The sequence below is a fragment of the Canis lupus genome (assembly GCF_048164855.1).
Source record: "Canis lupus baileyi chromosome 27 unlocalized genomic scaffold, mCanLup2.hap1 SUPER_27_unloc_1, whole genome shotgun sequence".
Classification (NCBI taxonomy): Eukaryota; Metazoa; Chordata; class Mammalia; order Carnivora; family Canidae; genus Canis; species Canis lupus.
Genome location: NW_027326442.1, coordinates 552,634 through 580,603, shown reverse-complemented (window position 1 = coordinate 580,603; position 27,970 = coordinate 552,634). Strand labels below are relative to the sequence as shown.

Here is a 27,970-nt window from a genome sequence, read left to right as displayed (position 1 = left end):
TCAGGTCCATGAAGCTACTGAGTTTTATTGCAAAGTTCCAACAAGACCTTTTCAGTGTTACAAAGTGGTATCGTGCTGCCTGCACACATCAGCCAGTACCAAGCATCATTTATTATCGCAGCCAAAAGAGCTGAACCAGAAAAACCTATCGGTTGTCCTTCTGTCCATCTGTTCGTATTGCAAGGACATGGCGCAGCAAGGAAGGCAGGTGAGTAAGGGCTTCGTGAACTAGGAGTGGGGTCAGGAGCATTGACAGCACGGACACGTACGAAACTAAAGACACGGGAAGAATCCCTGAGCATTAATCTGAAAACATTCATGTCACATTTCTCTTGGGTGAAAATGGTTAGGACACTCCTCCCGGGCAGCCCTGGGCTCCTGCCTCCAACACCCAAGCACCGAGTCACAGCGGCCGGCCTAGCAGACGCTAACCCCACAGAGGAGACTGGGGCTCCCTCCTGGTCCACTTGTCTTCTCACACCAGTGGATTTCTGGCCTGCTGCACGATGAGGGGTTCCTGACTACGGAGGCTTGCCTGTACTCAGGCCATGTAAAATATAGGGTGTTGGGGGGTCGTGTTAATGAGTAGAATTTATTGTCTGAAGATTCCAGCCAATTGTTTTGTTTGGTCTGAGCAATTTAAACATTTGCTAAATAAGGAGAATCATGGTTGTTGGCTAAAATTCATTATAGAATCTTTACGACTGGCCCAGCTCTGCACCGACCGCATGAGAACATGAGGGTGTCACTTAGCTCCCCGGTGACTCCAAGGCCACTGGACTGAGCAGCCCTTTGAGGCAAAGAGATAAGAACTGGGTACATCCTGACCGTTTTCAAATCAAAAGTCCGGTTATTTGCCAACGAACCTCACAGCTTTCAAACCCCATCACATACTCAGCATGTGTGTCTTGTGCAAGGTAAAAAGGCAGTATTGTGTATTTTAAATTGTAAGGATATACACGACAGTTAGGACCTTTTGCAAGTCAGTGGTAGCTTTAAAGAGGCTGCACCATGTTTGAGACACGAGCTTTACACAGGCCGCAACAAGAGAAAGTAAGCTAGCATGTTTCTGATCCCGGAGAGACCTGAGCAACTTCAGTCATCACTCGATGGGATACAAAAAATTTAAAAGGCCTGGGAAAGACAATGATTTTAGAGAAATTAAGCCAACAAATTTAAACGTGACTCGTCACCCGAACCGGTGACAGTTTCTCCAGCGTGGCTCTCACAGATACTTCCTCATTAGGTTCACTATTTCATTGTAGAGCCGCCAAGGAGCATCCAAGCCCCAGATAAAGTCCAGATGCTGCCAGTCAGGGATGAGCTTGTTGTACACCAGGTGGGTGATCTGGGGCAGCAAAATGCCGACGTCGTCGACATCCGCCAGCAAGTCGTTGCCACCGCTCCAGACGGCGGTGGGCACGAGCATGTTCTTCACCTTGTAAGGGGGAGGGTAGGTCTGCAGTAAAACCAACAGAAGGCTTTGCTGTTGTTTCACTTTTCAAAAACACAAGCAATCCTCATTCGATACCGATTAGTAAGTGTGATGGGACAGTGGAAGACGAAGTTCTGACAACGGCTCTCAGCTCACTTTTGAAGTCACTACTATCGGAGCAAAAAGAAACCTAACCCCGAGCACAGACCTGTAACCCTAGTAACTGCCAGCTATCGCCCCCTGCCCCGTGCCGGACACCATGGCAGGTGCTTCAGTGCTTCGGCCCCAGAGGAAGGTGCTGGTCTCTGGGCAGCGGATGCGAAGCCCTGGAGCCTGGGTGGTTGGGCGGGGCCGTCCTATACCCTACTCTGACTACCTCTCCCTCTGGGGTTCCACACAGGTCATAGGAACTCTGCCCAGCTCAGTTCCCTTACCTTCCAGAATGATAACAGCCAGCGCACCTGCCACACGGGCAGCATGAGAACTAAACAGGAAAAATATGGGCCACGTGCCTCAGGCTTTAGAGCACTCGGCACTCAGAAAATGGTCTGTTTCTGTGTATGTGGAAGAAAAGGCTTAGGCTGTGCAGCCCGGCCAGCTGCCAGGGAGCAGACTGAGGGTTCCCTGACCCTAGAGTCCGTGTTCCTGGTCACGCTGAATGATGTGAGGTGGTGACAGTTGTTACAGAGCCAGCGGAAAGGACCAGGATGGGAGGCCCAGACCACACCACCCACCACAAGGCTCAGGTTGTTCCAGAAGATGGAGAGAAACTGCCACCCTCTATTCAGGTCTGCCTCACATCTCCCCCAGCACCCAAGCACCCACCCCCCACCCAGCCCAGAGGGGTGACTCCAGCTGGCTCCACTGGTGGTTTTTCAGAGCCAGGTTTAATTCTAAAGACTTTTGAAGCCCTTACCTGATTGTAATGGAAATAATTCCTGGCACAGCTTCCCCAGTCAAAGGCTTGGAACTTCTGGTATTTAATAAACTAAAAAGAAGATAATTTGAAAAAAAAAAAAAAAAAAGATAATTTGAGGGAAAATGTTATCTGACACAGAAGTTTGAGAAAGCGTCACAGGTTGCTAGAGTTAGCTGTATCCCCAGAAGTCCATTTTATGCTGACCCCAGATTTACTCTTTATTTCCAAACTGTAATTTAAAATAAAACTGCAAAAAATAAAAAATAAAAATAAATAAATAAATAAATAAATAAATAAATAAATAAATGAAATGAAATGAAATGAAATGAAATGAAATGAAATGAAATGAAATGAAATGAAATAAAATAAAACCGCATGGGGCGGGGGGCATCTGGGTGGCTCAGTCAGTTGAGTGTCTGCTTCTTGGTTTCGGCTCGGGTCATGATCTCAGGGCCATGAGATCGAGCCCCACATCAGGGTCTGTGCTCAGCATAGAATCTGCTTGAGATTCTCTCCCTTTCTCCCTCCATCCCCTTCCCCTACTCTAAATAGTTCTAAATAAATAATAACATCTTTACATAAATTAATTAAATGGCACTGGTACTGTAACGGTGCTGTGTGGTGACAGATGGTGGCTACGCCCGTGGGAGCACAGCATGACCCGAAGACTCGTCGAATCGCTGTGCCGTACACCTGAGACCAATGTAACATTGTGCATCAACTACACTTCAATAAAATAAATAATACAAGAATTTCATTTTGGTTGGAATGTAGCTACCCTATGACACACTAAAGCAGCTACACAGTGCTGTGAATGACTGGATCGATGACTATACTCATGAGATAAACTTTATGCTGTTTACTGAAATTTGAATCTTAAACATTTTCAAAGAGTTAACTACCTTATTTGGGAAAGAAATGCATATTACATATAATATACATATTAAGACTTACATAGGGATTAAAATGTACAAGGATTAATATATTCATATTAGCATAAAATACTGATCATATATTAACGTACTCACGTGGATTACTATAAATACTATGTTCTACATCTACTAATCTGTGAATTAATATATTTATTTATCATCCCCATCATAGTTTCTACATATCCACTTTTAGAAGCCTTGATTATAGCCAACCCAACAGCCTACCGTGAGCCCAACTCCCCTTACTTTTTTTAAACAATATTTTGTTAAAAGGGGCAACTCAGATGCAAATGGTGACTACCCAGTGTAGTCTCCAAGGCACCTACAGCATCTTGGTTTGGAGCTTAAATGGTGAGTAGTTCATATTTAAAAAGAAGTTATAGAGACACCTGGGTGTCCCAGTAGGCTAATCAAGAATCTGCCTTGGGCTCAGGTGGTGACTTCAGGGTCCTGGGATGGAGCCCCACACGGGGCTGGCCCCCTACTCCGCAGGGAGTCTGCTTCTCTCTCTGTCCCTCCCCCTCTCTCCCTCTTTCAAATAAATAAATAAAATCTTAAAAAAAAAAAAAAAGGTTAGGAAGGAAATTCCTACAAAAATATGTCCTAAGGTAGAAATAAGTCCCTGATAATACTGTTAGGTGGGAAAAAAAGCAAGTTATGAAAGAATAAGTAGAAGAAAATAATATAAGCCATCTAATTAATTAATCAGCCTCTTCCTACAACTATTATTTCTATCATAAGAGCATTATTATTTTTTTCCTATACATGATTTCTGAATTTTCTGGAATGAACATGCATTGCTTTCTGGTACAGGACAAGACAATCAAAACTGCATTTTAAAAGCAAGTGGTTCCCATTGATGCGATGACTGGTTTAGCTCTGGTTTATCCACTGTGTTCATGGGTTAGTGCTGACGTTGCAGCCTCCCTCTCAAAGCTGCTCCAAAATCTTGCTTTGTGGAACAACACAGAAATAAGATAAATCTAGGACTCTGTGAAAAACTGACGGGGGGAGGGGAGGGCAGGGGAAAAAGGTCAAGCCTGATAGCTGCTGGGTGAACTCGCAAGCAGTACAGTAGCACAATGCCAGGAACCCAGGACACGGGGGCAGGAAACCAGCGCCACTCTGGAAGCGGACCGGCTTTGTGGGGGGCAGGAAGGGCTTGGGATGGTGGGCAAACCCCGGCGCGCCCCCAGAACACCTACCTGAGCCCAGTGCAAGATGTTTTGCACAGAAGTTCCAGCAGGAGAGTGTGATATATACACAGGCACTCTAGACTGCAAAATAAATACACTGAAATAAGTAAAGGACACGGCATTCAGGAGGCACGGGTAAGAATCATGTTTTGCACTTCGGAGCCACAATCTCAAATATATGAGACGAAGAGCAAGGAAAAAAGTTCTAGTTCTCTGACTACAAATACGTCCTATAAAAAGACGTACAACCACACACACGCAGAATACGTAGGAAGGAAGCAGAGCGACACGGTAACTAACTGTAGGGCTGCGTGGGTTGAGGTTACGGGTCATTTCCATTTTCTTCAGACCTTGCTTTTGTCATTGGGAACAAGAAAAATTAATATCACTTAAAAGAATTCCCTGGAGTCTTCATTCTAGAATTTTAAAGCCTGTTTTCAAAATGCAACATTACAAATGACAAATATATTTAGAAATACCAGCACTGAGGCGCCCGCATGGCTCAACCGGGTAAGCGTCTGCCTGCTCGGGGGGATCCTGCTTCTCCCTCTGCCTCTGCCCCTGCCCCTGTGCATGCTCAAACTCTCTCTCACTCTCCCTCAAAATACATAAAATCTTTTTAAAAAAAGCATTAGAAGTACCAGCATATTGCTGACCAAAGATCTACATCTTATAAAATAAGTAAAGAAATGTGTGCACACATAGACACACACACACACAAATTTAAATACACTTAACCATATTGTTTCAAAAGAAACAGATCACTAGAATGAATATAATTATCAGGACTTAAACTACGACAAGTCTCCTCACTCAGCAGGAAGTTGCCCACAGCAGGCCTGAGACCAGCAGACAGCATCCCCAGGCACCTGCCAAAGTGAATCCCGTGCGTCTTCAGCGAGGTCATTTCATGCTTCTCTCACATCCTCCAGCACATACACATGTTCACACACAAGATAAACTCACTGAAAGCTCAAGCAAGTGTGATCATAAACACACATACCATGTTTAAGTTCTTCTCGTTAAATCCGCAGACAACAAAAACAGCATTTCCACAGAGCTCCTTCAGAATGACGTGAGAGCAAAAGTGTGCGCTCAGCCACTTCAGAAGCATACTCTGGGGGAGAAATTCTTTGGACCCGAGTAAGTCCTATAAAATAAAAAGAAACCCAAGAATATCTCAGCATTTCATTCTGGCCTACAAGCCCCACCTCCGAAGCGGAGACGCACGCCAAGTGTCCCCACATGAGACCCGAGAAGGCGAATGGCAACCGGCGGACGGTCACACCAGCATACATACACGATAGGTTTACTAGGGCAAAAGCAGATGTTAGAGACGTGGACTTAAAGTCTCCAGTGAGGAAAAGAGGCAGAAAAACCAAATAAGTTAACAAACAGCAGACTTTGTACAGCAGGAAGGGGCAATGGGATGTGTGGGTGGCCCAGGGGTTGAGCCTCTGCCTTCTGCTCAGGTCGTGACTCCAGCGTCCTGGAATGGAGTCCGTTTCCCCCGCTGCTTGTGTCTCTCATGAATAAATAAGTAAAAATTAAAAAAAAAAAAAAAAAGAAAAAGAAAAGGAAGGGGCATTAATGATCACTCTTCCCAGGGCCATCCCCAAGAACTCTCATTGACTGCCGAGCTGGTAGTGACTTCCAAGAAAGTCGAAACCAAGGCTGGTCAACAACGTATCTCACGTAGGACACATACATCCATATAAAATCCATATAAATTCTACTGGCCAGTGAGCCGATTCCTGCCCACTGCCTGTTGTGTTTTTCTTTTCATGCTTTTTCATTGTGATAGAGCATGAGGAACACAAAATTTTACCATTCTAACCATTTTTTAAGTGTTCAGTTCAGGGGCATTAGGACACACATTATTGTGCAACCCACACCACTACTCCTCTCCAGAGCTCTCCCAACATCTCAAGCGAAAACTCCGTTCCCACTAAACAATAGCTCCTCCTTCTTCCTCCACCGGCGCTGCCTATTCGTTAATAAAGTTTTATTGGCACACAGGTGCACTCATTTTCTTCTGCTTTGTCTCTGGCTGTTTTCACACTAAAGGGGCAGAGTTCAGTTGTTACGACAGAGGCCATGTGACCCACAAAGCCAACAACACGTCCTACGGGGCCCTTTAGAGACCAAGTGTGCCGACTCCTGTCTCCACAAGCCCTGACCAATGGCCGCTGAGTCTGTGCTCAAGGATCTCTGGGGCAATCACTATGCCCCCAAAGATCTTCACGTACGGGTGCAATGCGAAACAGGAAAAGCATCTTCCTTACGTTGCACCCAAATTTGTCCCCCTAGGATTTATACTTCTGCAGATGCCTACCCCACGGAGGGACGAGCAGGGGTGAAAAGTTCAAATGCCTACCAAGGCCGTGTTCCTCCATCCCAGGAAGAAAAAAAAAAAGGTATGTGGAAGCCCTAATTCCCAGTATCTCGGCATGTGACCTTACTAGAGTCAGGCCCTTACAGAGGCTGTCAAGGGAAGATGAGGTGAGCAGCGCGGCCCCCACGTGGTAGGACCAGGGTCCTTACAGAAAGGAGGACTCTGGGTAGAGACAGACACGCAGGGGGTGCTCACACATGCGGAGATGAAGGCAGAAACGGGAGAGAGGCTCTTACAAGCCAAGGAGAGCCGAGCAAGCCGCCGGAAGCGGGGGGCGAGGCACGAGGCAGGGTCCTCCTCACAGGCCTAACAGACCCGCGGCGGCGGCACGAAAGCGCAGCGTGTGAAACGGCGAATGTGAAATGCCACGCTGCCTGGGTGACGTTCTGAACCGGAAAGCTTAACCCAGCCTAAGGGTGCAACCGCTTTGGGGTACACAACACTTCCCCGCCCCCCAAAATAATCAATTATTGAGATTTCAGCGTTAGATATGCTTTTTAAAGGGTGTGACTGATTTGAAGTTGTTACACCACACGGGCCACATTCAGCCCTACTTCGGGCAAGTTCTGTCCCCGTGCGCAGAGCCCGTGAGCTCTACCGGACCCGTCTTCTACAGGATGGCCACTGGGTCCCCTCGGGTTGCCTCTTCTCCTGACTAGCTGCATGATGACTGGCTGGGGGGGAGCGAGAAGCATGTGCAGAGCAGGACGCTGCAGGAAGAGGCATCAGTATGCAAAACTGGCTTTAAGTCTACGTGACGGTCACATGTGACAAAGAGATTTTGAGGTTCTTTACTAAAACCACGGAGACAGGGCATCCCTGACATGGGGTGCAATACGCCACGTTCTCCTTTGGACAGATGGGGTGGTGACGCTGGCCTTGAACTTTATCTTTTTTTATTTTTTATTTTTTTGACCTTGAACTTTAAAACTGCTAACCGAACGTCACTGTGGCATGCTCCACCGGCAACTACGTCAAAGCAGGACAGTGTGTTCCAAAAAAGAAAAATTCACCTTATGTACACTTATAGGCCTGCTCAGGTCAATCCTGAAGTCTTCCTAACTTACATCATCGTGTTCTGAGAGTGAGGGCACTGAACTTCCGTGGAGGCAACCCAGATTTCCCACAGCTGCTAATTGAGAGGTTTTAGGAACATTTATTTTTCCTATTCTGTCACTGTCCCAGGATATCAGAAAACACCGCTGTCTGGGACAGGGACTCCCGAGGACCAGGCTGTTTAGTCTACAGTAGGGTCCTATGGGGTGCTCTGTGAAATTGCAGATCTCCAGGGCCCTCTGCAGACTTAACGAGGCACCGCCTCCAAGGCGGGAAGTGGGGGGTCTACCTTTACAAAGCTATTAGATCACAACCTCCAAGGATTACATGAAATCAGAGATGCTCCTATGACAGAGCCACTTCAGTTCTTCGGGAAGAAGGTACAGGGGCGCGGCCACGGCACATAAGCAACAACCTCAGCATCTACCACGGGAGTCTGGCTACGTAGGCGGCAGTTCCTGGGACGTGATGAGCACTGGGTGTTATGTGCAAGTGATGAATCGCTGAACTCTACCCCTGAAACTAATAATACACTCTATGCTACTTAATTGAATTTAAATTTAAAAAAGAAGAAGAAGAAAAAGGTAGGAAAAAGCCCTTAGTTTTAGTTATCTGGATTTCAAAAGACAAATAAAGAAAAAGTAAGCGGTAATTCCTGCTAAGGGGGTATTCCCTCCCCCGTGGTTAGAACGGGACGGTGTTTTATGCGGTCGCATGACAGCTCTCCAAGTGGAAGCCACGACCCGCAGAGCAATATATACCTAAGTCGGCCACCGTCAGCGTTAAAACAAAACACTGAATTTCTCTCAGGATCTGTGTGTGTATTTAAATCCACACCCAGGGGATCCCTGGGGGGCTCAGTGGTGGAGTGTCTGCCTTTGGCCCAGGGCGCGATCCTGGAGTCCCGGGATCGAGTCCTGCATCGGGCTCCCTGCGTGGAGCCTGCTTCTCCCTCTGCCTGTGTCTCTGCCTCTTTCTATGTCTATCATAAATAAATAAATCTTTAAAAAATAATAAAAATAAAAAATAAATCCACACCCAAGGTCTATAGGAAAAGGCCCCACCCTGAGCACCTTGTTCAACTCTAAGGAGTGAGAGGACCTGGGTAACGAATGGAAGGGCGCTTTATTTGCAATCTCTGAATTGTTTGTAATGAAACCTGAAGCTTCTATGACCCGAGTCTGGTTAGAGGGGGCCACACGTTACGTGCACTTCTGGTCACGGGGGCAGAGGATCCATCTTATGTGATGGTCGGCTTCCGAGACCAGAGTACAGTCTGCAGCATTCCCTGTGCGTGTGTATAAATGTATCACACGGGAAGCACATCGGGTGCATGAGTAATGGGCCATCTGGCCTCTGCTGGCTCTCAACTCCTCCTCCTGAAAACTGCTTCGTCCTTGGACAGAGCTTGGGGGGCTCACAGAGCTCCTGGGTTGAGCCTCAGGCGGTTACTGGCTTGTGTTTGGGGTCAGGCTATGACATGCAATAGGAACAGTGTCTTTGGGCCTTGACCTCGGGGCCAGGAGCCAGCATGTGGGAGCAGCACCTGCCTCCTCCTCCCAGGCACAGGCTCCCTGGGCTCCCCACGCAGCATCAAGAGCAACTCTAGCTGCTTAAGGGTTCCCTTGGGCTCCCTTTGTGTGGTGGGTGGCCAGCGGCACTGACAAGTGACCTGTGAGAAGACAATGCCCCTGCAGCATTAGTGACCCGCCTTCCCTGACCCCCTAGGACCTGGAAGCAGGGGTGACGGGGACAGAAACACCATGGCGAGAAGCCCCACTGTTCCATCGACAGCGAGACGTACCGGGGGGAAGGCGCAGATTCTCCCTCTAAGGGCCAATTCTTCAGGTCTGAAAAGGAAGTTTGTGGGGCAAGAGGGTTTGGGGTTGGGGGAGTCCACGTACCTTCAGGAGAAATTCTGGCAATTCTCCTAGTCTGCTGAGAGGGCTGGTAGAGAACTGGATCGAAGCCACAGGAGCCAGGGCAAAAAACATTTTGACTTTTGCGGCCAGCTCGGGGATCTGTGAAAATGCTATAAAACCTGTGGGAACAGAAGGAAGATACTTGGAATTCCCTCTTGCGGGACTTCCTCTGGGGCCGGCAAGGCTGCGCGGCAGCCCTGGGGCCCTGCAGCAGCAGCACGGCCCCCGGGGCAGGACCCGCAAACCAGGAGGGTGCTGAGTGAAGCCAGGACGTGTGCAGCTGATTCAGTTCTGAGCCTGCGTACGCGCTGGACGAGGTCCAGAAGCTCCCCCTCGGTCAGCTAAGCCGAGCCTGGGAAAGACTCTCCCCAACAGGCAGCCCCACCACCAGCCCCAGGGAACGTTTACCGCGGCCCTCAGATCAGTCACCAAAGACTCAAAAGGAACTTATGTGCTTAGAATGTTCTAGCTCTAACGTATCTCTCGATACAAAAGTCTGCATTTCCAGAGAACATGAGGTAGTACCCACATTCTCTGCCCTTCTCCTATTCGTTATTTCTGCTTGGCATTAAAACAAAAACACACATCTCAATTTGAACTAACGTTATTTTTTTTTCCATATTTCACTTTCAGCAACAAATGCAAACCGGACTAAGACATTCCATCAAGCTCTCGTCTTTATCACATACCTAGCGTGGTGCCTTGAGAGTGACCCACGTAATACACTTGCTTTTGGCCTGTTTTATTCAGGATGAAGTTGATTGAAGCTGGTAGGTCATAATTTGCCATTTCATCATAACTGGAATCCAAAAAAGGAACACTCTTGTGAGGACACCACATGCAAACACAAGTGCACACACGCACAGTAAGGCTGCGATGTGACGGTGCCCGCAAGCTGAGCCCAGCCGGGAAGAGTAGCACCGAGCACAGAATGTGTTAACAGGGCGGTGCGGGCCGCCTTCTAACTGTGCCTCCCAAGGGTCACCACTGCCTTCATCTCTCGTGCCATAAATTAGCTTAACCCATTCTTTTTTTAAGATGCCGAGCCACCCAGGTGCCCCTAATTCTTGAATTTTCCCGTAAGTGTGGCCAAACAGCACGTCTGGCTACATCCATGCTGCTGTGTGGCCGCTGGCCATCCATTGTGTAGACACACAACACTCACCTTGTCCATCCACTTCTGATGGGCATTGATAGTTTCGGCCTTTTCACCACTACAAATGGTGTGACAACAAGTATATCCTTGCTTGGCCCTTTGGTAAAAACTCCCACGCTCGCGTTTCCTGTCCTTAGGTAACTACGGATTTTCAAATGGGAAACAAGCCTGGAGGAGTCCACAGCCCTGACCTTCTCTAACACCAGGTAGCAGGACACAGCCGTGGGCCCGCGCGTGTGCCGCTTGTCATCCGGAGATGCGCGGGCAGACTTTACCACCCGCCTGCGCCAGGCTCTCCCCTGTATCCTCTCCTTTGATTCTCTCGATGACCTCGTGAGTTAGGCATTTATTAGCCCCGTTTTACAAAAAAACATTACTGACATGTCACGCCATGAGTAATAGGCAGAGCCAGAAGTAACAGAGAGGAGAGGACAATTTCTGGAAATAGAAAAGCAGCGCATGTTTATGGAGGAAGGAAGAAGGTCATAGGACACGAGTCACCCAGCAGCTCCCACACGACCCGGACTGCCAAAATAACTAAACATCGTAACCGGATCTAAGTCTCAAACGTAATTATTTGCTTGTAATTCAACTTGCTGTGATTTACTAAATTCCTCAGTAGGTTTTCACCCTTTAACAACCTTTTACAACCTCTCCTACCGCCCTGAGTTCCCTGTCGATCTGCCTCCCCAGAGTGCCTGCCTGAAGGGTGCTAAGGAAGCAGAGCAACTCACACACCTGAAAGCCCAGAACTCATCTTGGTCTATGGAGAGGGTCTTGTGCTTCCGGGACCAGGTGTTGCCCCTGCTGTTCCCCAGCCACACGTCAAAACCGGCGTCGGCCAGGATGAAGCCCAGGCTGCTGTTGGGCAGGTTGGTGACCCAGTTACTAGCATCTGCCAGCAAGCCATGCTGCAGGAACACCACTGTCTTAGGACCTGGAAAACACTCGTGTTTAGGCGGGGGAGCACCCAGCTGTAAAGCAAACATGAGATCGTGATGAGCAGATAATTCATAAAAGATCCCAAACAGTGACTCAAAAACAAATTAAATGTCAAGGTAAGGACGTACTCCTATACAACATCAGTAAAGAACATCTTTTTAAGTGCTGCTGGCAAAGTCACAGCAAAAACAGAGGATTTTGTGTAGCTAGCAACAAGACACATTCACTTCACCATAAAAAATGTTAATACATTCTTAAGACCTCGTGAAATGCTTCTGTAACCTATTTGTCCAGTAATTGCATTTCTTACAATGTATCCTGACAAAATAAATCGAAAGACAGAAAAATATGCACACAAATTCCTAAACTTATATACACACGTTCTTTTTTTTTTTTTTTAAAAGATTTTATTTATTTATTCATGATAGTCACACAGAGAGAGAGAGAGGCAGGGACATAGGCAGAGGGAGAAGCAGGCTCCATGCAGGGAGCCCGATGTGGGATTGGATCCCGGGTCTCCAGGATCGCGCCCTGGGCCAAAGGCAGGCGCCAAACCGCTGCGCCACCCAGGGATCCCTACACACGTTCTTTTATCTACTTTTTTTTTTTTGCTCACCTATACGGTGACGTAGTGGAAAAACAAAGACTCGGGAGCCAGAGAAACGTGACCTCTGGCTGCTGACATCATGTTAAGACCATTTAGTCATTCGTTGACCAAACACGTATTGAGCACCAACTATGTGCCAGGCACTCCCAGCACTGGGGACGTAGCAGGGGGGAAACAATTCGCCCTCACAGAGCTGACGTCATATTGACCATGAGTGTTGGAGACAGACACGCCCAGGCTCAAGGCTGTCCCTCCAACCTGGGACGTGCTGCCCCGCGCAGGGTCCTTCAGCATCTGCCACCCTGACGGTCCCCCGCAGCAGGGAGATGTAGGACGTGCCTCACGAGGGCCAGCGGGCAGCGAGCTACGGGATGCTCCTGGAAGAGCTCTCAGCGAAGTGCCTGGCACGCAGGAGCGTCCGACGCACTCGGCTCACTACCGTCACCCGGGCAGTCTGGGTCTCCACTCCATAAACAACTGTCAACAGAAATGAATGAGCTTGTCTGGCCCTGGGGGGCGGGGGAAGCTAACTGTTAAGTAGTCCAATTATTTATTGCCACCAGCGACGACAAGGACCGTGGCAGCCTGGAAGCTTATGACGCGGCCTGGAAGGTGGGGAAAGAAGGCAAAGCACAAGACAACAGGCTACTCTGGACGACAGCAGGGCAGCGACGACGCGCAGGAAGCGGGAGGAGCGTGAAGCAGCGAGGGAAAAAGGGAAGAAAGATCTGTCTGGACGAATGTTTATTTTTGTTTATGTCCAAATACGATTTGGGTGGTGACTGTCCCTCTGAAGCAAGGTGGGCTCTCCAGGCAGCTCCGGGGGCAGCGTCCAAGCGCTTCCAGCACGGGCACCGCGTGGGTGCTGCGTCTGTAAAGGCAACGGGACGCCCTGCCCGACAAGGGCCCGACGCAACTCCTCTGACCTCATGACACACAGCGGGGACCCGTCCGTGACCTCCCACCGTCACGGAGAGAATAGAGGGCAAAACAGACAGGACTGGGGCAGCGTTATGAGCACTCCTTGGAGGTCAATGCTCATTTTGGTGCCACGTTACCAGGGTGACCCGGCTCAGAAAGCTCCACGTACAAGGGCCAGGGCATCTATGGCATCTGAGAGGCCAGCTCCTCACCGTTAGTGAAGATCATAATCCGGCGGCGGAAATAAGAATCATCATAAAGGGATTCCTGGGGGGCTCCCCCCAGTTGGTGAAGCGTCTGCCTTTGGCTCAGGTCATGATCGCAGGGTCCTGGGATCGAGTCCTGCGTCGGGCTCTCTGCTCAGCAGGGCATCTGCTTCTCTCTCCCCCTTTGCCCCTCCCTGACTTCCACTCTTGCTCTCTCTCTCTCTCTCACACTCCCAAATAATTAAAAAAATAAAATAAATACAGTAAATAAATTTTAGTGCACGTGATAGGTTTTAAACAACAGTTGCTCGTCAGCAGGGCTGCCCTGTGTGCAGCGACAGCGACAAGAGGCATCATGGCTCAGGGTAATGGGGCAGCCCGTGTGACAGGCCCCTGGAAGCCACACGCTGCCGCTAACGTGTTCTTTCCGCACAGTGAGACACTCGCCTCCATCAAAGGTGCTCTGGGCCACGCCGGGAGGAGTAAGACTTGACCTTAAAAGGCCAGCAAGACAGGCTGATCGAGGAGACACTGGCCGCACTCAGGCATGACCGGCCTGGACTGCCTTGTTCCGAGGGGTGCACCTGCCTGTGACATCCGCGGTCACACAGAAGCACGGTCTGCAGGGTGCCGCCTCCCCGGGGGAATGCGGAGTCAGGTGCTCTAGGAGCCTGGTGACCCCTGGCCGAGAAGCGGCCTCTGCACTGGGCCACCTCGGGGGAGGCAGGCATGGCCTCCCTGGGGGGTGCAGCCAGGCCGGGGCCGAGGCCTGCAGGGGGCCAGCAGCCACAGGTCCCCGGGGGCTCTGTACTTCACTTCCCTCCCTCACCGAGGAGCTGCAAAGGAGAAATGTAGGAATTGGCAAGTTGACGATACACCAGGAAACTCTTAAACCACCACCAGTAAATCCCTGGATCCCACGGGCGGCGAGAAGCCCCCGAGGCTCTCTGGGAAGGGCAAATGCAAAGCCGAGAAGGGGCACACGTCAGGGCAGCATGTGCTCGGGACCCCGGCCTACCTCGTGGGAGTGAGGTGAGGAAAGGAGCTGCCACCGGGGCAGGGGGTGACACATGGCCTGACGGCGATGCTGGGCTGCTCGGTCCTAGCCACGCATCTGCAGAATTTCTACTGAGCCTGCTGGACAAGAAGAGCGCTAGAAGCCCAAACCCATCAAGCTGGGACTCAAGGGGCACCCAGGGGGGCCCAGTCAGTGAAGTATCTGCCTTCGGCTCAGATCATGATCCAGGGTCCTGGGATCGAGTCTGGCTCCCTGCTCAGCAGGGTGTCTGCTTCTCCCTCTGCCTCTGCCTCTACCCCCCTGCTGTGCGCTCTCTGTCTCTCTCTTAAATGAATAAATAAAATCTTTTTTTAAAAAAAGAGAAGTGACTGAAAACACGTATTTTGCATAAACCTTTCCCGGTACCTACACTACCTCAGACGCTGGGCTAAACGTGGGAGACAGAGGTGGGCAACGCACACGCCCTCCCCCGGGGCGCTCCACTGCGGCCCAGGAACAGACACACAGTCACCTTCCAGGCCAGGCCCCCTCAGGAAAGCCCACAGGAAAAAAAGTCATGCAGCCAGAGGCAGGGACACTTTAGCCAGGGAGGGAGACACAGATGGCCGCACGGGGGGTTCTGGCGAAGAAAAGGGTTCCTGGATTCGTAGAACCGACAGGGCGCCCCAGGCTGCAGCCAGCCGGGACCCCAGAGCACACGCGGATGCTCCCTGAGGTCAGATGCCAGGAGGGGTGGGGGCCGGTGGTCAAGGTCGGTGCCTTGTGTGACCCGGAGACATGAAGGACCCTGTGGGGTGCACGTCCTTCCAGGCTGGGCCACCTTCCTTTCTTTCTAGAACCAAAGGGCCCTCATGGGCTTCTGGCACCCATGATTCTGTTAAACACAATCGGTCATCGGCAGACAAAACATTAACCAAGCCTGGCCTGGGGTGGCACAGAGGTGGCACAGAGATGCTGACAAGCTTGTCTCCTCCCCCTGGCATTCGGCGGCTGCAGGAGGGCACCCAGAAATGACAGGGCCATGGAGATGGGCCTGCCCGCGTGCCCGCCGGCATCCCTCCCCCGCTCCTGTCAGGCGAGAGGAGGGAAGGGATCATGTCATTCTTCCCCATCCCACTATCAATCAAGGACTTGAGCATTTGCTGGAAAAGGAGTATCGCTCTAGTGGGGCACCCAGGGGGCTCAGTGGTGGAGCCTTTACCCTCGGCCCAGGGTGTGACCCCGGGGTCCCGGGATCGAGTCCCAGGTCGGGCTCCCTGCATGGAGCCTGCTTCTCCCTCTGCCTGGGTCTCTGCCTCTCTCTTTGTGTGTGTCTCTCATGAATAAATAAAACTTTTTTTAAAAAAAATATTGAGATGGGAATATCAGCCTGGATTAGCTGGCAAGTCCATGTAACCACAAGGGTCTTTCTAAGAGGGGGGCAGGAGGACTAGACAGAGAGGGAGAGGGAGGTGGAAGATGCTTCGCTGTTGGCTTTGAAGGTAGGGGATGGGACCAGAAGCCAAGGAATGTGGGCAGCTTCGAGATGCTAGAAGAGACAAGAAAACAGATTCTCCCCTAGAACCTCCAGAAGGAACGCAGCCCTGCCAACGCCTTGGTCTTAGGACCTCTGACCTCCAGAACCGTCAGACAGGAGGAGTGTGAGGTATCAAGCCACAGTATGGCTAAGGAATCTGTGTGGGGTCGTAGAGCCAGCAATCCCGGACCAGGACACAGGCGGGCCGTACGTCTCCAGGACCTAAAGAAGAAACAGGCCTGGCTCCTCGCTGGTTTGGAAGGAGTCTGCACAACCTAAAACCTTCCAGAATAGCTCAGAAGGTGGGCTCTGAGTCACACGAGGGCTTCCCCGGCCTCCTGCTCCTTCTGCCAAGGCAGATTCTAGACAAAATGGCATCAAGGACTTGCTTGAGGTGCACACACTGCCACCATGTCGCACCGGGTAAGGCAAAGTCAGGATCGCCCCTCGCTTTAGAGTCCCTGCAATCATCCCTAGGACTGGACAATTCAAGAGACCTGGAGCCCCAGCAAGGCAGGCCCTCAATAGTGCACGAGCCCAAAGTCCAGGGCTGGTTCAAACCATCCCTAAGGCAGGACTCCGATCACAAAAAACTCCCAAACCGTAGCAGGCATTCTGGCATCTGGTTAATTTGTGGTTATCACTAGTATTTTCATAACAGCTCCTGATTATGGGTCCGGCACTGTGTTCCACATGGATTGTGCTGTTATGAGAGAATGTGACGATCCACCCCCGTGATAAAAACAACAGATGCCTGGAGATAGAGGGAGGTTACGTGACCTGTGCTAGCACACTCACCCAGCGGGAGCCGAGCTCTCCTCATTCCAAAGTCCCCGCTTTAACCACTGCTCCAACAAAATCGGCATTAAAAAGCAAAGTGGTAGGGGACAAGAGGTGTGCTTACAAGTACTCCATTTGTACCCAACCACTTCAACGCAAGCCGAGCACGCTACTTCCCAAAGCTGGCTGCGTATCAAAAGATACGCAACCGGCTGGAGCACTTCAAAAACATACACCTTTCAGGCCCAGCTCCTGATTTAGGGAACTAAATCCTGATTTAGGAACTCCAGGGACAGGCCTGGAAGTAGTTATTTTCGACAGGCTGCCTCAGCTCTCCGGATGCCGCCCGCCCACAGCTGCGTTCAAGGGGCCCTCACCCAACGGGGCGCAGGTTCTCCCTCTGCTGCACCAGCCTGGCCCAGAGAGGACCGTGCTGCCTAAATGCCCAGAGAGAGGCCACACGTGGAGATCCCGGGCTGACATCCCACAGGTTCCTGGAGGCGGTTCTAGAGCCTCCTTGTTAAGAACTATGAAGAGCAGACCTCCACTTATCCAGAGCAGAGGGCTACTGAGTGAATTTGAAGAGTCGGCCTCAAAACACAGCCCAGAGCACTCTCAGCAAGTAGTACCAGGGGGAAGCCGTGGTCATAACACAGTCACACTGGAGAAAAGAAGAAGGAGGGGTTTATCTCCAAAGCAGTCAGGGCCAGGAACTTCCACGACAGAAGCTGGTGCACAGGTCACCTGAACAGAGCACCTCCCATACTGTGGCTTTATCTGGGGACATCGCCTTGTCCCCAGGGCGGAGTGGGTAGGAGCTCAGTCCTAAGCCATGTCAACCAGCTGCCTCACCACAGGCAAACCAATCGAGCCCCATAAACCCTGGTCCCCTCACCTGTAACAGAGGTAAGGGTTGCACGAGAATCCACCTCCTGATCCATGGGGAGCACCTGGCCTAGCCCCAGGAAAGGCTCCAAGCCGTGCACTTTCCACGGGCATCTGTGGCTATGCGCGAGCTCCGGAGCACGGACTCCTTCACCTGCGTGGCCTTGGCCCTCGTGCCCTGCTCCACCGCGTCCCAGGAGGGCCCAGGCTGGAAGGCCTCTTGGAGAGACTGAAGCCTTGGCTGGAGGGACAACTGAATAGTCCGAAGAATCCTCGGCCTCAGAGAGTGTACGGTCTAGTGAGGATGGAAATCACAGACCCCGTGAGCATCGGAACACGTTATGACCTTGGTCTTCCCGCCGTCGGTGCTGGGAGGGAAACTGGAGGGCTCAGAATGAGCGGCTGGGGAATCCTCCCGGAGAGGTGACGCGGGGGACAGGACAGAGGGAGGGCGAACCAGGAGGAAGACGGGGAACTGCAGGAGGCACGGCTGCCGGCGGGACACTCTGCTTTCCACCCCGACTGCTGCAGCCCCAGCCTGCACACAGACAGCACGTGCAAGGCTGGAACCGGCCTGCGCAGCTCCGTGAGGCCAAGGTCTGAACACAGTCGCCTACCCCACGTGCCGTTGGAGCCGAGCACACCTGGGCGTGCTTTCAGCTGGCCAGAGCCGACGAGCCGGGCATTGATTAAAGACCCTGCCTGTGCCCAGTGTAGCTGAGGGGCCAGGAATTACATCTCAGCCTGTTGGGGCCTTCGGGGAGCTCGCTGGGGCACAGCGTTTCCTCAGACTGCTCAGTTAGCGATTGCACAGAAGAACAGAAAATCCAGAAATAATCAGAACCCTAAAATAATCAAAGGCAAACACAGTCAATGGCCCTTCTGTCCAAAGATCCAATTCACAAGCCTGACTGTGACTTTTCAGTGAGGACTTCAAAAGCTCCAGAGGCCAGCCCTGAGGCGTCTCGGCCAAGGGGAAGTTCAAAACACCTGAAGACAACTACTCATCTCCCACAGTCCCACCGCTTGGCTCATGGGGCCATCATGCCACCATCAACAGGTACTCATGAGGTACCTGTATCAGATAAACCAATCCACTCCTGGCGCTTTGTTGGGCAATTGCGTTACAGGGAACGTATTTCCCAATTAAGCAACAGGTCTGCCTTGTTGTGGTCGCTGTTCTATTTTAGGCAAGACAATATGCATTTCCTGGTTTTAGTCAAAGAAAAGAAATCACCTAATCATCATGGGATCCACTTGCCCCATACTTATGACTTAAGGTTGCGTTCTCTAGTTCAAAGAGCACTGTCTCTGGAGTCAGACTGGCTGGGCCACTACTCTTTGCCTCAAAGCAGTTTCTTTCTGTATCACCCAGTAAAATGAGGGTGTTCACCTAGAACACAGGTTCCAGAATGCAAGGGCCTTGGAATCCACCAGGAAGTAAGTTTAAAATGCAAACTCTCCAGATCCCGGGTTCACACAGGACGTTGACATCCTTCCAGTGCTGGCGTCCCGTGACTTTCTGAAATTAGGTTGAGCACGTGAAAACAGAACCACTTCCCTTCTAAAGATGGGTTTCCTAATTTCAATTCCCTTTTGGAGCAAGTGCAGGGCAGGGGTAGCTCAACACTTGACAGAGAAGTTGGCTTAACACCGAGAAGCACACACAGACGCTCCACAGGCCACTGAGAGCTTTCCACACTGACTGACTGGTAGGACATTGGCCAGACAGGCAAATGATTGTCTACACCAGTACATTCTTTACTGAGTCCAAAAACCCTCTACAAATGTGTGTCATACGTGTGTACACAGGGTTCTGTTCTATTTTACTACAGAGAAGGTGTATGGGGCTGCCTGGGGGGGCTCAGTCAGTGAAGCATCTGCCTTTGGCTCAGGTCATGAGCTCGGGGTCCTAGGGTCCTGTGCGTTCCCCATTCCGAGGACCAAGGGTATCCATGGCCCCACAGCACGCATGCCTGCCAACCACCACCACCACCACCACCACCACCAAAGACTTTAGACTAGAAGCCACAGGACCCAAGTGAGCAAGACTAAAAGGGAGTTATGGGATCATCCAGCCAATCAACTGTTTCTGCTGGTGAAGAATCCAAGATGCAGAGGCAAAAGCACCAGCGCCTCTGCCAGCTGACACAGACCTAGCGCTGAACTCATGACCCCTTCCTGCCACCAGGGAGCCAACTGAGACCGGTGCTCACTTTCCTCTCCTGGCAGAGCACAGCGCTCCAGCTGCAGGAGTGGTGCTGCCCACCCGCATGGTGGGCAGCCCTCACTATCTATCAGCTCTAATGCTGCGTGAGACCCAAGCCTGGGGGCACATCCACAGAACAGAGGGGGTGCATTGTCTAGGCCTGTTTTCATGGAGCTTCTTTTAGCAGAGATTCACATTACTAATTGGTCAACTAACCTTAAGAGATATGATATCAGTGCAGTCTTTTTTTATATGGGATCTGAAAGCAAAGGGTTTACTAAAAAAAAACAAAAAACAAACAAAGAAACAAACAGCAAGGAAAGTACGATCCTATGTTCACTCGGGAATAAGTATACATTTTTGTGTGTTTTGAGCAGAAAAAAAAAATAGAAGCCCTCAGCATAGCTCACTACTCATTTTTTGCAACATACTTACAAGAAGGAAGCTTAATGAGGGATCCCTGGGTGGCTCAGCAGTTTAGCGCCTGCCTTTGGCCCAGGGCGCGATCCTGGAGACCCAGGATCGAGTCCCACGTCGGGCTCCCGGTGCATGGAACCTGCTTCTCCCTCTGCCTGTGTCTCTGCCCCTCTCTCTCTCTCTGTGTGTGACTATCATAAATAAATAAAAATTAAAAAAAAAAAAAGATTCAAAGGTCAGTTTTGTTGGAGGACGTGCTGAAATCTCTGCTCTCTTTGTCATAAGGAAGCACCTTATTAATGAAAGGTTTTGAGGATTACGTAGATAGCTTTTGCTGTTTGAAAATTAAATTGTTGAATAGGCAATGTATTCACATAGTTCAAAACTTAAAGGAAATAAAAAGCCATACAGTGAAATCCCTCCCTGCTGTCTCGTTGTTGGACTCCCCCAGGTGTGTATGTATCCTTCCCAAATCTCTGATTTCTTCACCTCTAAAAAAATATCTTTAGAAACAGATATGAACATAATTATTATTTTTCCCTGCTTCCATTTTAATACAAAAGGTGGACTGTAACACACATTCTTTTGATTCTTGAATTTTTTACTTAATATCTTGGAAATCTTTCCATAAAATACATAGAATACTTCACTGTTCTTTTTTTTTTTTTTTAAGTTTTTATTTATTTATTCATGAGAGACACAGAGAGGGAGGCAGAGACCCAGGCAGAGGGAGAAGCAGGCTCCATGCAGGGGAGCCCGACGCGGGACTCGATCCCGGGACCCCGGGGTCACGCCCTGAGCCGAAGGCAGACGCCCAACCCCGGAGCCCCCCAGGCGTCCCTTCACTGTTCGAGTCTATAGAATCGCACAGCTATACATGCTTAGCTATACCATGACTTACTTGACAGATGCCCTAATAATGGGCATTTGGGCTGTTTCTAGTCTTCCGGTAGAAGACGAATACTTCAGTTGTACATAACCTTGTATGTGTGCAAGTTTGTTTGTAAGATTCATTTCCAGAAATAGAATTTTTGAGTCGGAGGATGTTGAATACATTTGTGATTTTGACAGATGCTGTTAAATTGCTTGTCGTGTGGTCTTGTTCCACTCTCGCTAGTAATACATGAAAGTCCTTAAAGCTTTGAAGATAGGTATGTATCTTCCCATAGCAAAACTGTGGTTTCTGATTCAGATTAATGAATTTCTAGACAGACTACTTGAAATTGTTAAACATGTATCAGACTAAGGATCTGATCCCAATTCAGTCATTTCTCCAGACGTGCCTTATGCTCTAACATTTTCTGTTTGTAACGCTTTTAGTACTTTTTAGTACTTTTAGTACTTTGACCTAAAAATAACATTTCAATGCTTTGAAGTTAAAACTCAACTTGGTCACTGATACCAAAACCAGCCAAATACCAGCAGTGCGAGTACTTCGCAGAGCCCTGCTCTCTCACCAGAGAAAAGGCCCATACCTTCAGAACGGCCGTTTCTCCCGTGAGGGATTCGGTGGAGGCAAAGAATATATCCATCTTCCGTCTCGATGAAGTGCTCCTCACTAGGGAATCCCCAGTGAGAGATAATTTCACTCTAGAGAGAAAAAGAATATTGGAAAGTCTGTGGACAGAAGCTGACACGCTCTCCCACCTGAACAGGTTGAGGGGAAGACAAAGTGTGGGCATTCTTCAGGCTTTAAGCCATCGATTGTCCCTGAACTCCTACTGTGCTCTCTCCAGAAGCACCACCCAAACAGGGGGGAGCCTCCGCACGTTTTATCCATGTGTTCTGCTCACAGGTGTTTGATTAACCTTGGTTTCAACATTCTAGCATGTTCTACACCAAACGTGTCTAATTCACCACGGCTTTCGACCTCTCTGTTTCCATCTTGGCTCCACAGGGAGACACACACTTCTTTCTTTTCTAAATATGTCAGCTAATACAGCCATCTACCACTACCCTTATTTTAAGAGGGCCTGTCCTGGGAAACAAAGTATCTCATTAACCCATTTTTATCAATGACCTAATAAAATAATGCTAACAAGAGACAGTAATAAAATACACGATAGTAAGGTGGAGCTGAAGAATAAGAGATGAAAAATAGGAAGTTATGATCAAATTCACTTCTCCATAAGGAACAACCCATGGAGCCAACTGTCAATCAGGAGCTCAGTGGGTGTGGATAATTCAAGCATCTCGATTTAATGTAAGTGCTCACTATCCTCTCTATCACAAGTATTTGAAAGAATTTATTGCGTCATTTTTACAGAATAAAAATTTTAGAGGAGGGAGAGGAATGAAAGAAAAAATTGGGGACGAGAAATAACACTTGGCCTTAAGACCCTGATATATCAGGTTATATTCTCTTGACTCACTATGGATTTATCTGCCTCTGAGCTTGCCTGGATTCTTCACTGAGGTCACTGCATCATCTGCTTCAAAGTAGCTATTCTTGGGGCGCCTGGGTGGCTCAGTTAAGTGTCCAACTCTTGATTCAAGCTCAGGGCATGATTTCAGGGTCATGAGATCGAGCTCCGCATCAGGCTCCTTACAGTGCATGGAACCTGCTTAAGATTCTCTCTCTCCTTCTCCCTATGCTCCTCCCCACCATGCTTGTTCTTTAAAAAAACATAATAATAATAAAAAAATAAAGTATTTTCTTTAGTCACTTGTATTTTCCCAATATTTTATGTCTAAGTGAGGTATTTCCAGATTTTACTGTTTACTTAAGATTAATAACTCTGAACTGTGTCAATTACTCAACAAATTATATTTGCTTATTTGGTCTAACAATTTTTTTTTCAGATATGTTGATCTTTGTCTTGAACTGTATTCCCTGGGCATTGCTAATCACACTCCTTGTCCAGTGTATTATAAAAGTAGCACTTGGTAGCACATTCTTGCAAAGTTTTGATACATTTTTATCATTCTTTCAATAAATGCAGTGAGACTTAAAGATGAAATGAATTTATAAAAATGTCATTTATCCCATCAAGAAGCATGTAGTTTTACCAGTTAAGTGCAATTCATGAAACGCACATTACCTGGTGGGAAAGGCAGCAAACGAAATCTAAGGTTCAGAGAACATGAAAAGCACAATGACATATAAAGAGATTAGTCTGTAGCTTCATGTAGCCCACATAACTGAATCACAGAAAATAGTGCACATCTGTCATTGCTGCATTTTAAAAGCCTCTTTGAGACTCTGAGAAACTTACCACGTTCATCTTCGTTTCAGGATCCAAGGATGCCAGCTTCCCTTTGAGGGCCTCAGAACGCAGGGTCCCAAGGACCAAACAGATCACCAATCCCAGGAGCTGCATTTTCATTCTGCACAAAATAGTCTGCAGTTATTTGTCTGAATTTCACTACACAGCTTATGTTGGTAGATTAATGCTTCCATAAAAAGTTCTGAACCAGGTTTAGGGCAGGTAAACATCAGGTTAAGGGCAAATACGATACAAAAGACTCCAGCCATATAGGGAAACCAAAAAATAAGGAATCACTTTTTTACTAGGAAACTCCCCCACCTGCCTTCACCAGTTAACATGTGACCTTCGGAGCCCAGCACACCCACTCACTCTCTCACCACAAGGTTCAACCAGTTGTTCCTAAGAAATAACAGAAGAGGGGACTTAGAAGACAATAGGCTGAAAATAGGGAAGAGCCACAGAATTCCAGCGCCTGTTAGCCTCCCACCTTTTCCCTTCTAATTGTGATTTAAACATTTTCAAGTCCAGTATCAGTTCTGCCTTCTACTGTTTCTGTTCCCACACAAAATTACACGTCAGGATTCAAATTTGTCACTCAAATATTATGCTAAGTGAAATAAGCAAGACTGAGAAAGACAAATACCGTATGATGCCACCTGTATGTGCAATCTAAAAAAAAAGAAGAAGAAGAAGAAGAATACACAAAAATCAGAAACAAACCCATAAATGCAGAGAACTGATGGCATAGGGGTAGGGGGTGGGCAAAATGGGTGAAGGGCAGTGGGAGCTACAGGCTTGTAGTTATGGGAGGAATAGGTCTTGGGAATGAAAGGCACAGCACAGGGGATAGAGCCGAAGTTACATGGTTCTAGATGGTAGCTACACTCTGAGTACAGCATGAAGTCCAAAGGTGTTGAACCACTATGTTGTGTACCTGAAGCTAATGTAACATTGTGTCAACACTGTGTCAACTACACATTATAATGTATGATAATATGTTTTTAAAAGTAAATAAAACAGATATGTCATCCAAGGAAAAGACTGGAATGAACGAGAGCCTGGAAGAGAAACAGGATAGAAGACCAATCCCTCTCCCCTGCTGAGACCTTGCAACCACCCACAAAGATGATCTAGTTCCCACCAGGGATGGTGCAAAATCACAGCACAGCAAAGACCTTGGGGCTGAATGTTAAATGCAAAGTGAAGAGAGTCCCCCCAGGAACCTGGATGGTTAGAGGCAAAACTGGAGCTGCAGCCAAAGCGTCCTTCGCTTTTAAAAATATATTCACTCAAAAAAAAGGTGTGTGCATGTATATCCATACAAAGACTTGTACAAACATGTTTATAAGAGCCTGTGTATAATACACAAAAACTAGAAAAACCCAAATGCCCCAAATGGGTGGATATATATATATATATATACACACACACACACACACATATGAATATATCTACTACTCAGCAATAAAAGGAGTGAACACACAATAGCATGGATGAATCTCAAAACAATTATGTGAATGAAAGCCAGACCTAAAAAAAAAAAAAAAAAGAAGGAATAAATACATATGATTCCATTTATATAAAACTCTGGAAAATGCAACATAATCTCTATTGATGGAAAGCAGATCTCCGCTGCCTGAGAAGAAAAGGAGCGAGAAGAAAGGATTACAAGGGGCTACAAGGAATGTTTTGAGGGAGCTGGACAGGTTCACTATGCTGAATTTACCAAGGGTTTCATGGGAGCACACGTACGGCAAAAGTTATGGAACCGTTGGTTTAAAGTGTCGCCGTTGTACATCCATACACTAGGGCGGTTTATCTGAGTATTCCACCAACCTTAGAGACGTTCTCTAGAGACTGTCGTGCAAATCCTGCCAGTGCAAGTCCTGTTGATGCTGCAGTTACTTCTCCAAGCCACGGAGCACACTGTGCATCCAGAAAGAAAGGAATGTAACCTTGAGTCTGCACTGGCAGAGAGGCTCCCTTGGCAATTACCCACAACTGTTTTATTGTGGTGGTTGGGAAGGCCACCTCCCAGGCCACCTTTTATCATAAATTCAACCACCCCAAAGTCCATTTTTTTTTTACTAGGGAGCAGGGAAGAGATTGAAAGGAAGAAAGAAAGGTTATGTCCACAACTAAAGAATTCCGTGGCAGCAGACGCCTTCCACCGGATGCTAACCTACAGAGCCCGGAGCATCTGCGGAGAAGCTGCAGGAGGGTAACAGCTAAGGGCTCTCAACTGCACGCGTCCCTCTGCTCACTTTTCCTGCCATCCCATTAAGCCAGCTTTTCAACCAAGTAGTCAACTGGTCCTGGGAAGGATGATGACTGAGAAGTTTAGAGCAAGACAAAGCTCCCTTCCAGGCTGGATTCTGTTTGTTTTTCCGGGTTTTCTTAGCAACTTTAATCTCCCTTCTTTCTACACCGTAACAGGCGAGCAAGGCTCGGCCCTGTTTCACCCCGGCCCTCCCTCGGCGGCATCTGAGTCACTTAGAACCCCTGGATCTTCGGGGGCGCCCTGGACACAGCAGGTGCGCGGCGCAGGTGCTGGAACACGAGACAGGGGTCGGCCCCAAGGTCCCAGGTAACGGTGTGGTCAGGACCCAGTCCACCGCCCGGCAGTAGCTCGGCTCCGTTTACACTCGCTGCGCCCACGCCCGGCTTCCCTCCCACCTGGGCCGACACCTGGGCGAGCACCGTTAGATCCCGGCCGGCCCGGGGCGCAGAGATTCAGCTCGGGCGGGGGGCGCCCCCAGGGCCAGGACAATACGGAGCCCCACAGCCCGCAGCCCTCACCCCCGGCGCCCCGCACCCCCGGCGCCCCAGGGCACGCACCCCCAGGCGCCCCGCAGCACTCACCCCTGGCGCCCCAGGGCACGCACCCCCCGGCGCCCCAGGGCACACACACCCCAGCCCCGCAGCCAGCAACCCCCTGCACCCCGGAGCACTCAGCCCCGGCGCCCCAGGGCACTCACCCCTGGCGCCCCGCAGCCCTCACCCCCCGGCGCCCCAGGGCACGCACCCCCAGGCGCCCCGCAGAACTCACCCCCGGCTCCCCAGGGCACACAAACCCCAGCCCCGCAGCCAGCACCCCCCTGCAGCCCGGAGCACTCACCCCCGGCGCCCCAGGGCACGCACCCTACCCCCCCGGGAACCCCGCAGCCCGCACCCGCAGCGCCCCAGGGCACGCACCTCGCAGCCCGCAGCACTCACCCCCGGCGCCCCAGGGCACGCACCCCAGCCCCGCAGCCAGCACCCCCCTGCAGCCCGGAGCACTCACCCCCGGCTCCTCAGGGCACACACACCCCAGCCCCGCAGCCAGCACCCCCCTGCAGCCCGGAGCACTCACCCGCGTCGCCCCAGGGCACGCACCCTACCCCCCCGGGAACCCCGCAGCCCGCACCCGCAGCGCCCCAGGGCACGCACCCCAGCCCCGCAGCCAGCACCCCCCTGCAGCCCGGAGCACTCACCCCCGGCTCCCCAGGGCACACACACCCCAGCCCCGCAGCCAGCACCCCCCTGCAGCCCGGAGCACTCACCCCCGGCGCCCCAGGGCACGCACCCTCCTCACCGGGAACCTCGCACCCGCAGAGCCCCAGGGCACGCACCCGCAGCCCTCACCCCCGGCGCCCCAGGGCACGCACCCCAGCCCCGCAGCCAGCACCCCCCTGCAGCCCGGAGCACTCACCCCCGGCTCCTCAGGGCACACACACCCCAGCCCCGCAGCCAGCACCCCCCTGCAGCCCGGAGCACTCACCCCCGGCGCCCCAGGGCACGCACCCTCCCCCCCGGGAACCCCGCAGCCCGCAGCCCCGGCGCCCCAGGGCACGCACCCCAGCCCCGCAGCCCGCACCCTCTGCACCCCGGAGCACTCACCCCTCCGCGCCCCGCAGCCCGCCGCGGCCGCAAGGCCTCTTGAGCGGAGCCCGAGGGCGGGACCCGGGACGCATGGGGCCGGTTCCCCCCCACCAGCCACGCGCGCCGCCAATCGCAGCGGCCGCCGCCGGGAAGTGCCGCCGAGACCCCGCCCCGCCCAGGCCGGCTCGGAGCATGCGCCGCGGACGGGGGGGTGGGGGTGGGGGGGTGGGGGGAGGGGGAGGGGAGGGGAGGGGCGGGGGAGGGGCTCAGGCTCCGCCTCCAGCCCGGCCGCGCCCCCGCCGCACCTGCTCCACCCGGGCCGCGCCCTCCGCACCCGCGCGGAAGAAGTGCGCTGTGCAAGGGCTCAGAGCAGCAAGGCCGCTTTGCA

At 50.6% G+C, this 27,970-nt stretch overlaps 1 protein-coding gene across 3 annotated transcripts; it reads right to left on the bottom strand.

Annotated features, from left to right (window-relative positions):
- LIPA (lipase A, lysosomal acid type) lies at window positions 1-27,737 on the bottom strand. 3 transcript variants are annotated; one of them, XM_072819118.1, is made up of 12 exons: window positions 27,601-27,720; window positions 25,558-25,647; window positions 24,040-24,120; window positions 23,728-23,839; window positions 21,988-22,102; window positions 11,750-11,948; window positions 10,545-10,654; window positions 9,838-9,974; window positions 5,486-5,632; window positions 4,492-4,563; window positions 2,352-2,423; window positions 1-1,459 (listed from the first exon to the last, which is right to left on the bottom strand). In XM_072819118.1, exons 3-12 carry the CDS (start codon window positions 24,057-24,059, stop codon window positions 1,226-1,228), a joined length of 1,218 nt encoding a protein of 405 aa, XP_072675219.1. In that variant the 5' UTR covers window positions 24,060-24,120; window positions 25,558-25,647; window positions 27,601-27,720; the 3' UTR covers window positions 1-1,225. The 3 variants fall into 3 exon arrangements, with proteins under 3 accessions (XP_072675219.1, XP_072675220.1, XP_072675218.1); XM_072819119.1 differs by lacking the exon at window positions 24,040-24,120; XM_072819117.1 differs by lacking the exons at window positions 24,040-24,120; window positions 25,558-25,647 and having other exon boundaries at window positions 27,601-27,737.
- Between the last annotated feature and the right edge of the window lie 233 nt (window positions 27,738-27,970).

What these genes read in the sequence shown, in the direction of transcription:
- LIPA (XM_072819117.1), bottom strand. Translation starts at nt 27,674, where the DNA reads ATGCGTCCCGGGTCCCGCCCTCGGGCTCCGCTCAAGAGGCCTTGCGGC. An exon ending in GATGAGTTCTGGGCTTTCAG is followed by an intron (nt 10,655 to 11,749) that starts GTGTGTGAGTTG and finishes TTTGGATTCCAG; the next exon opens with TTATGATGAAATGGCAAATT. An exon ending in CTCTCAAGGCACCACGCTAG is followed by an intron (nt 9,975 to 10,544) that starts GTATGTGATAAA and finishes CTGTTCCCACAG; the next exon opens with GTTTTATAGCATTTTCACAG.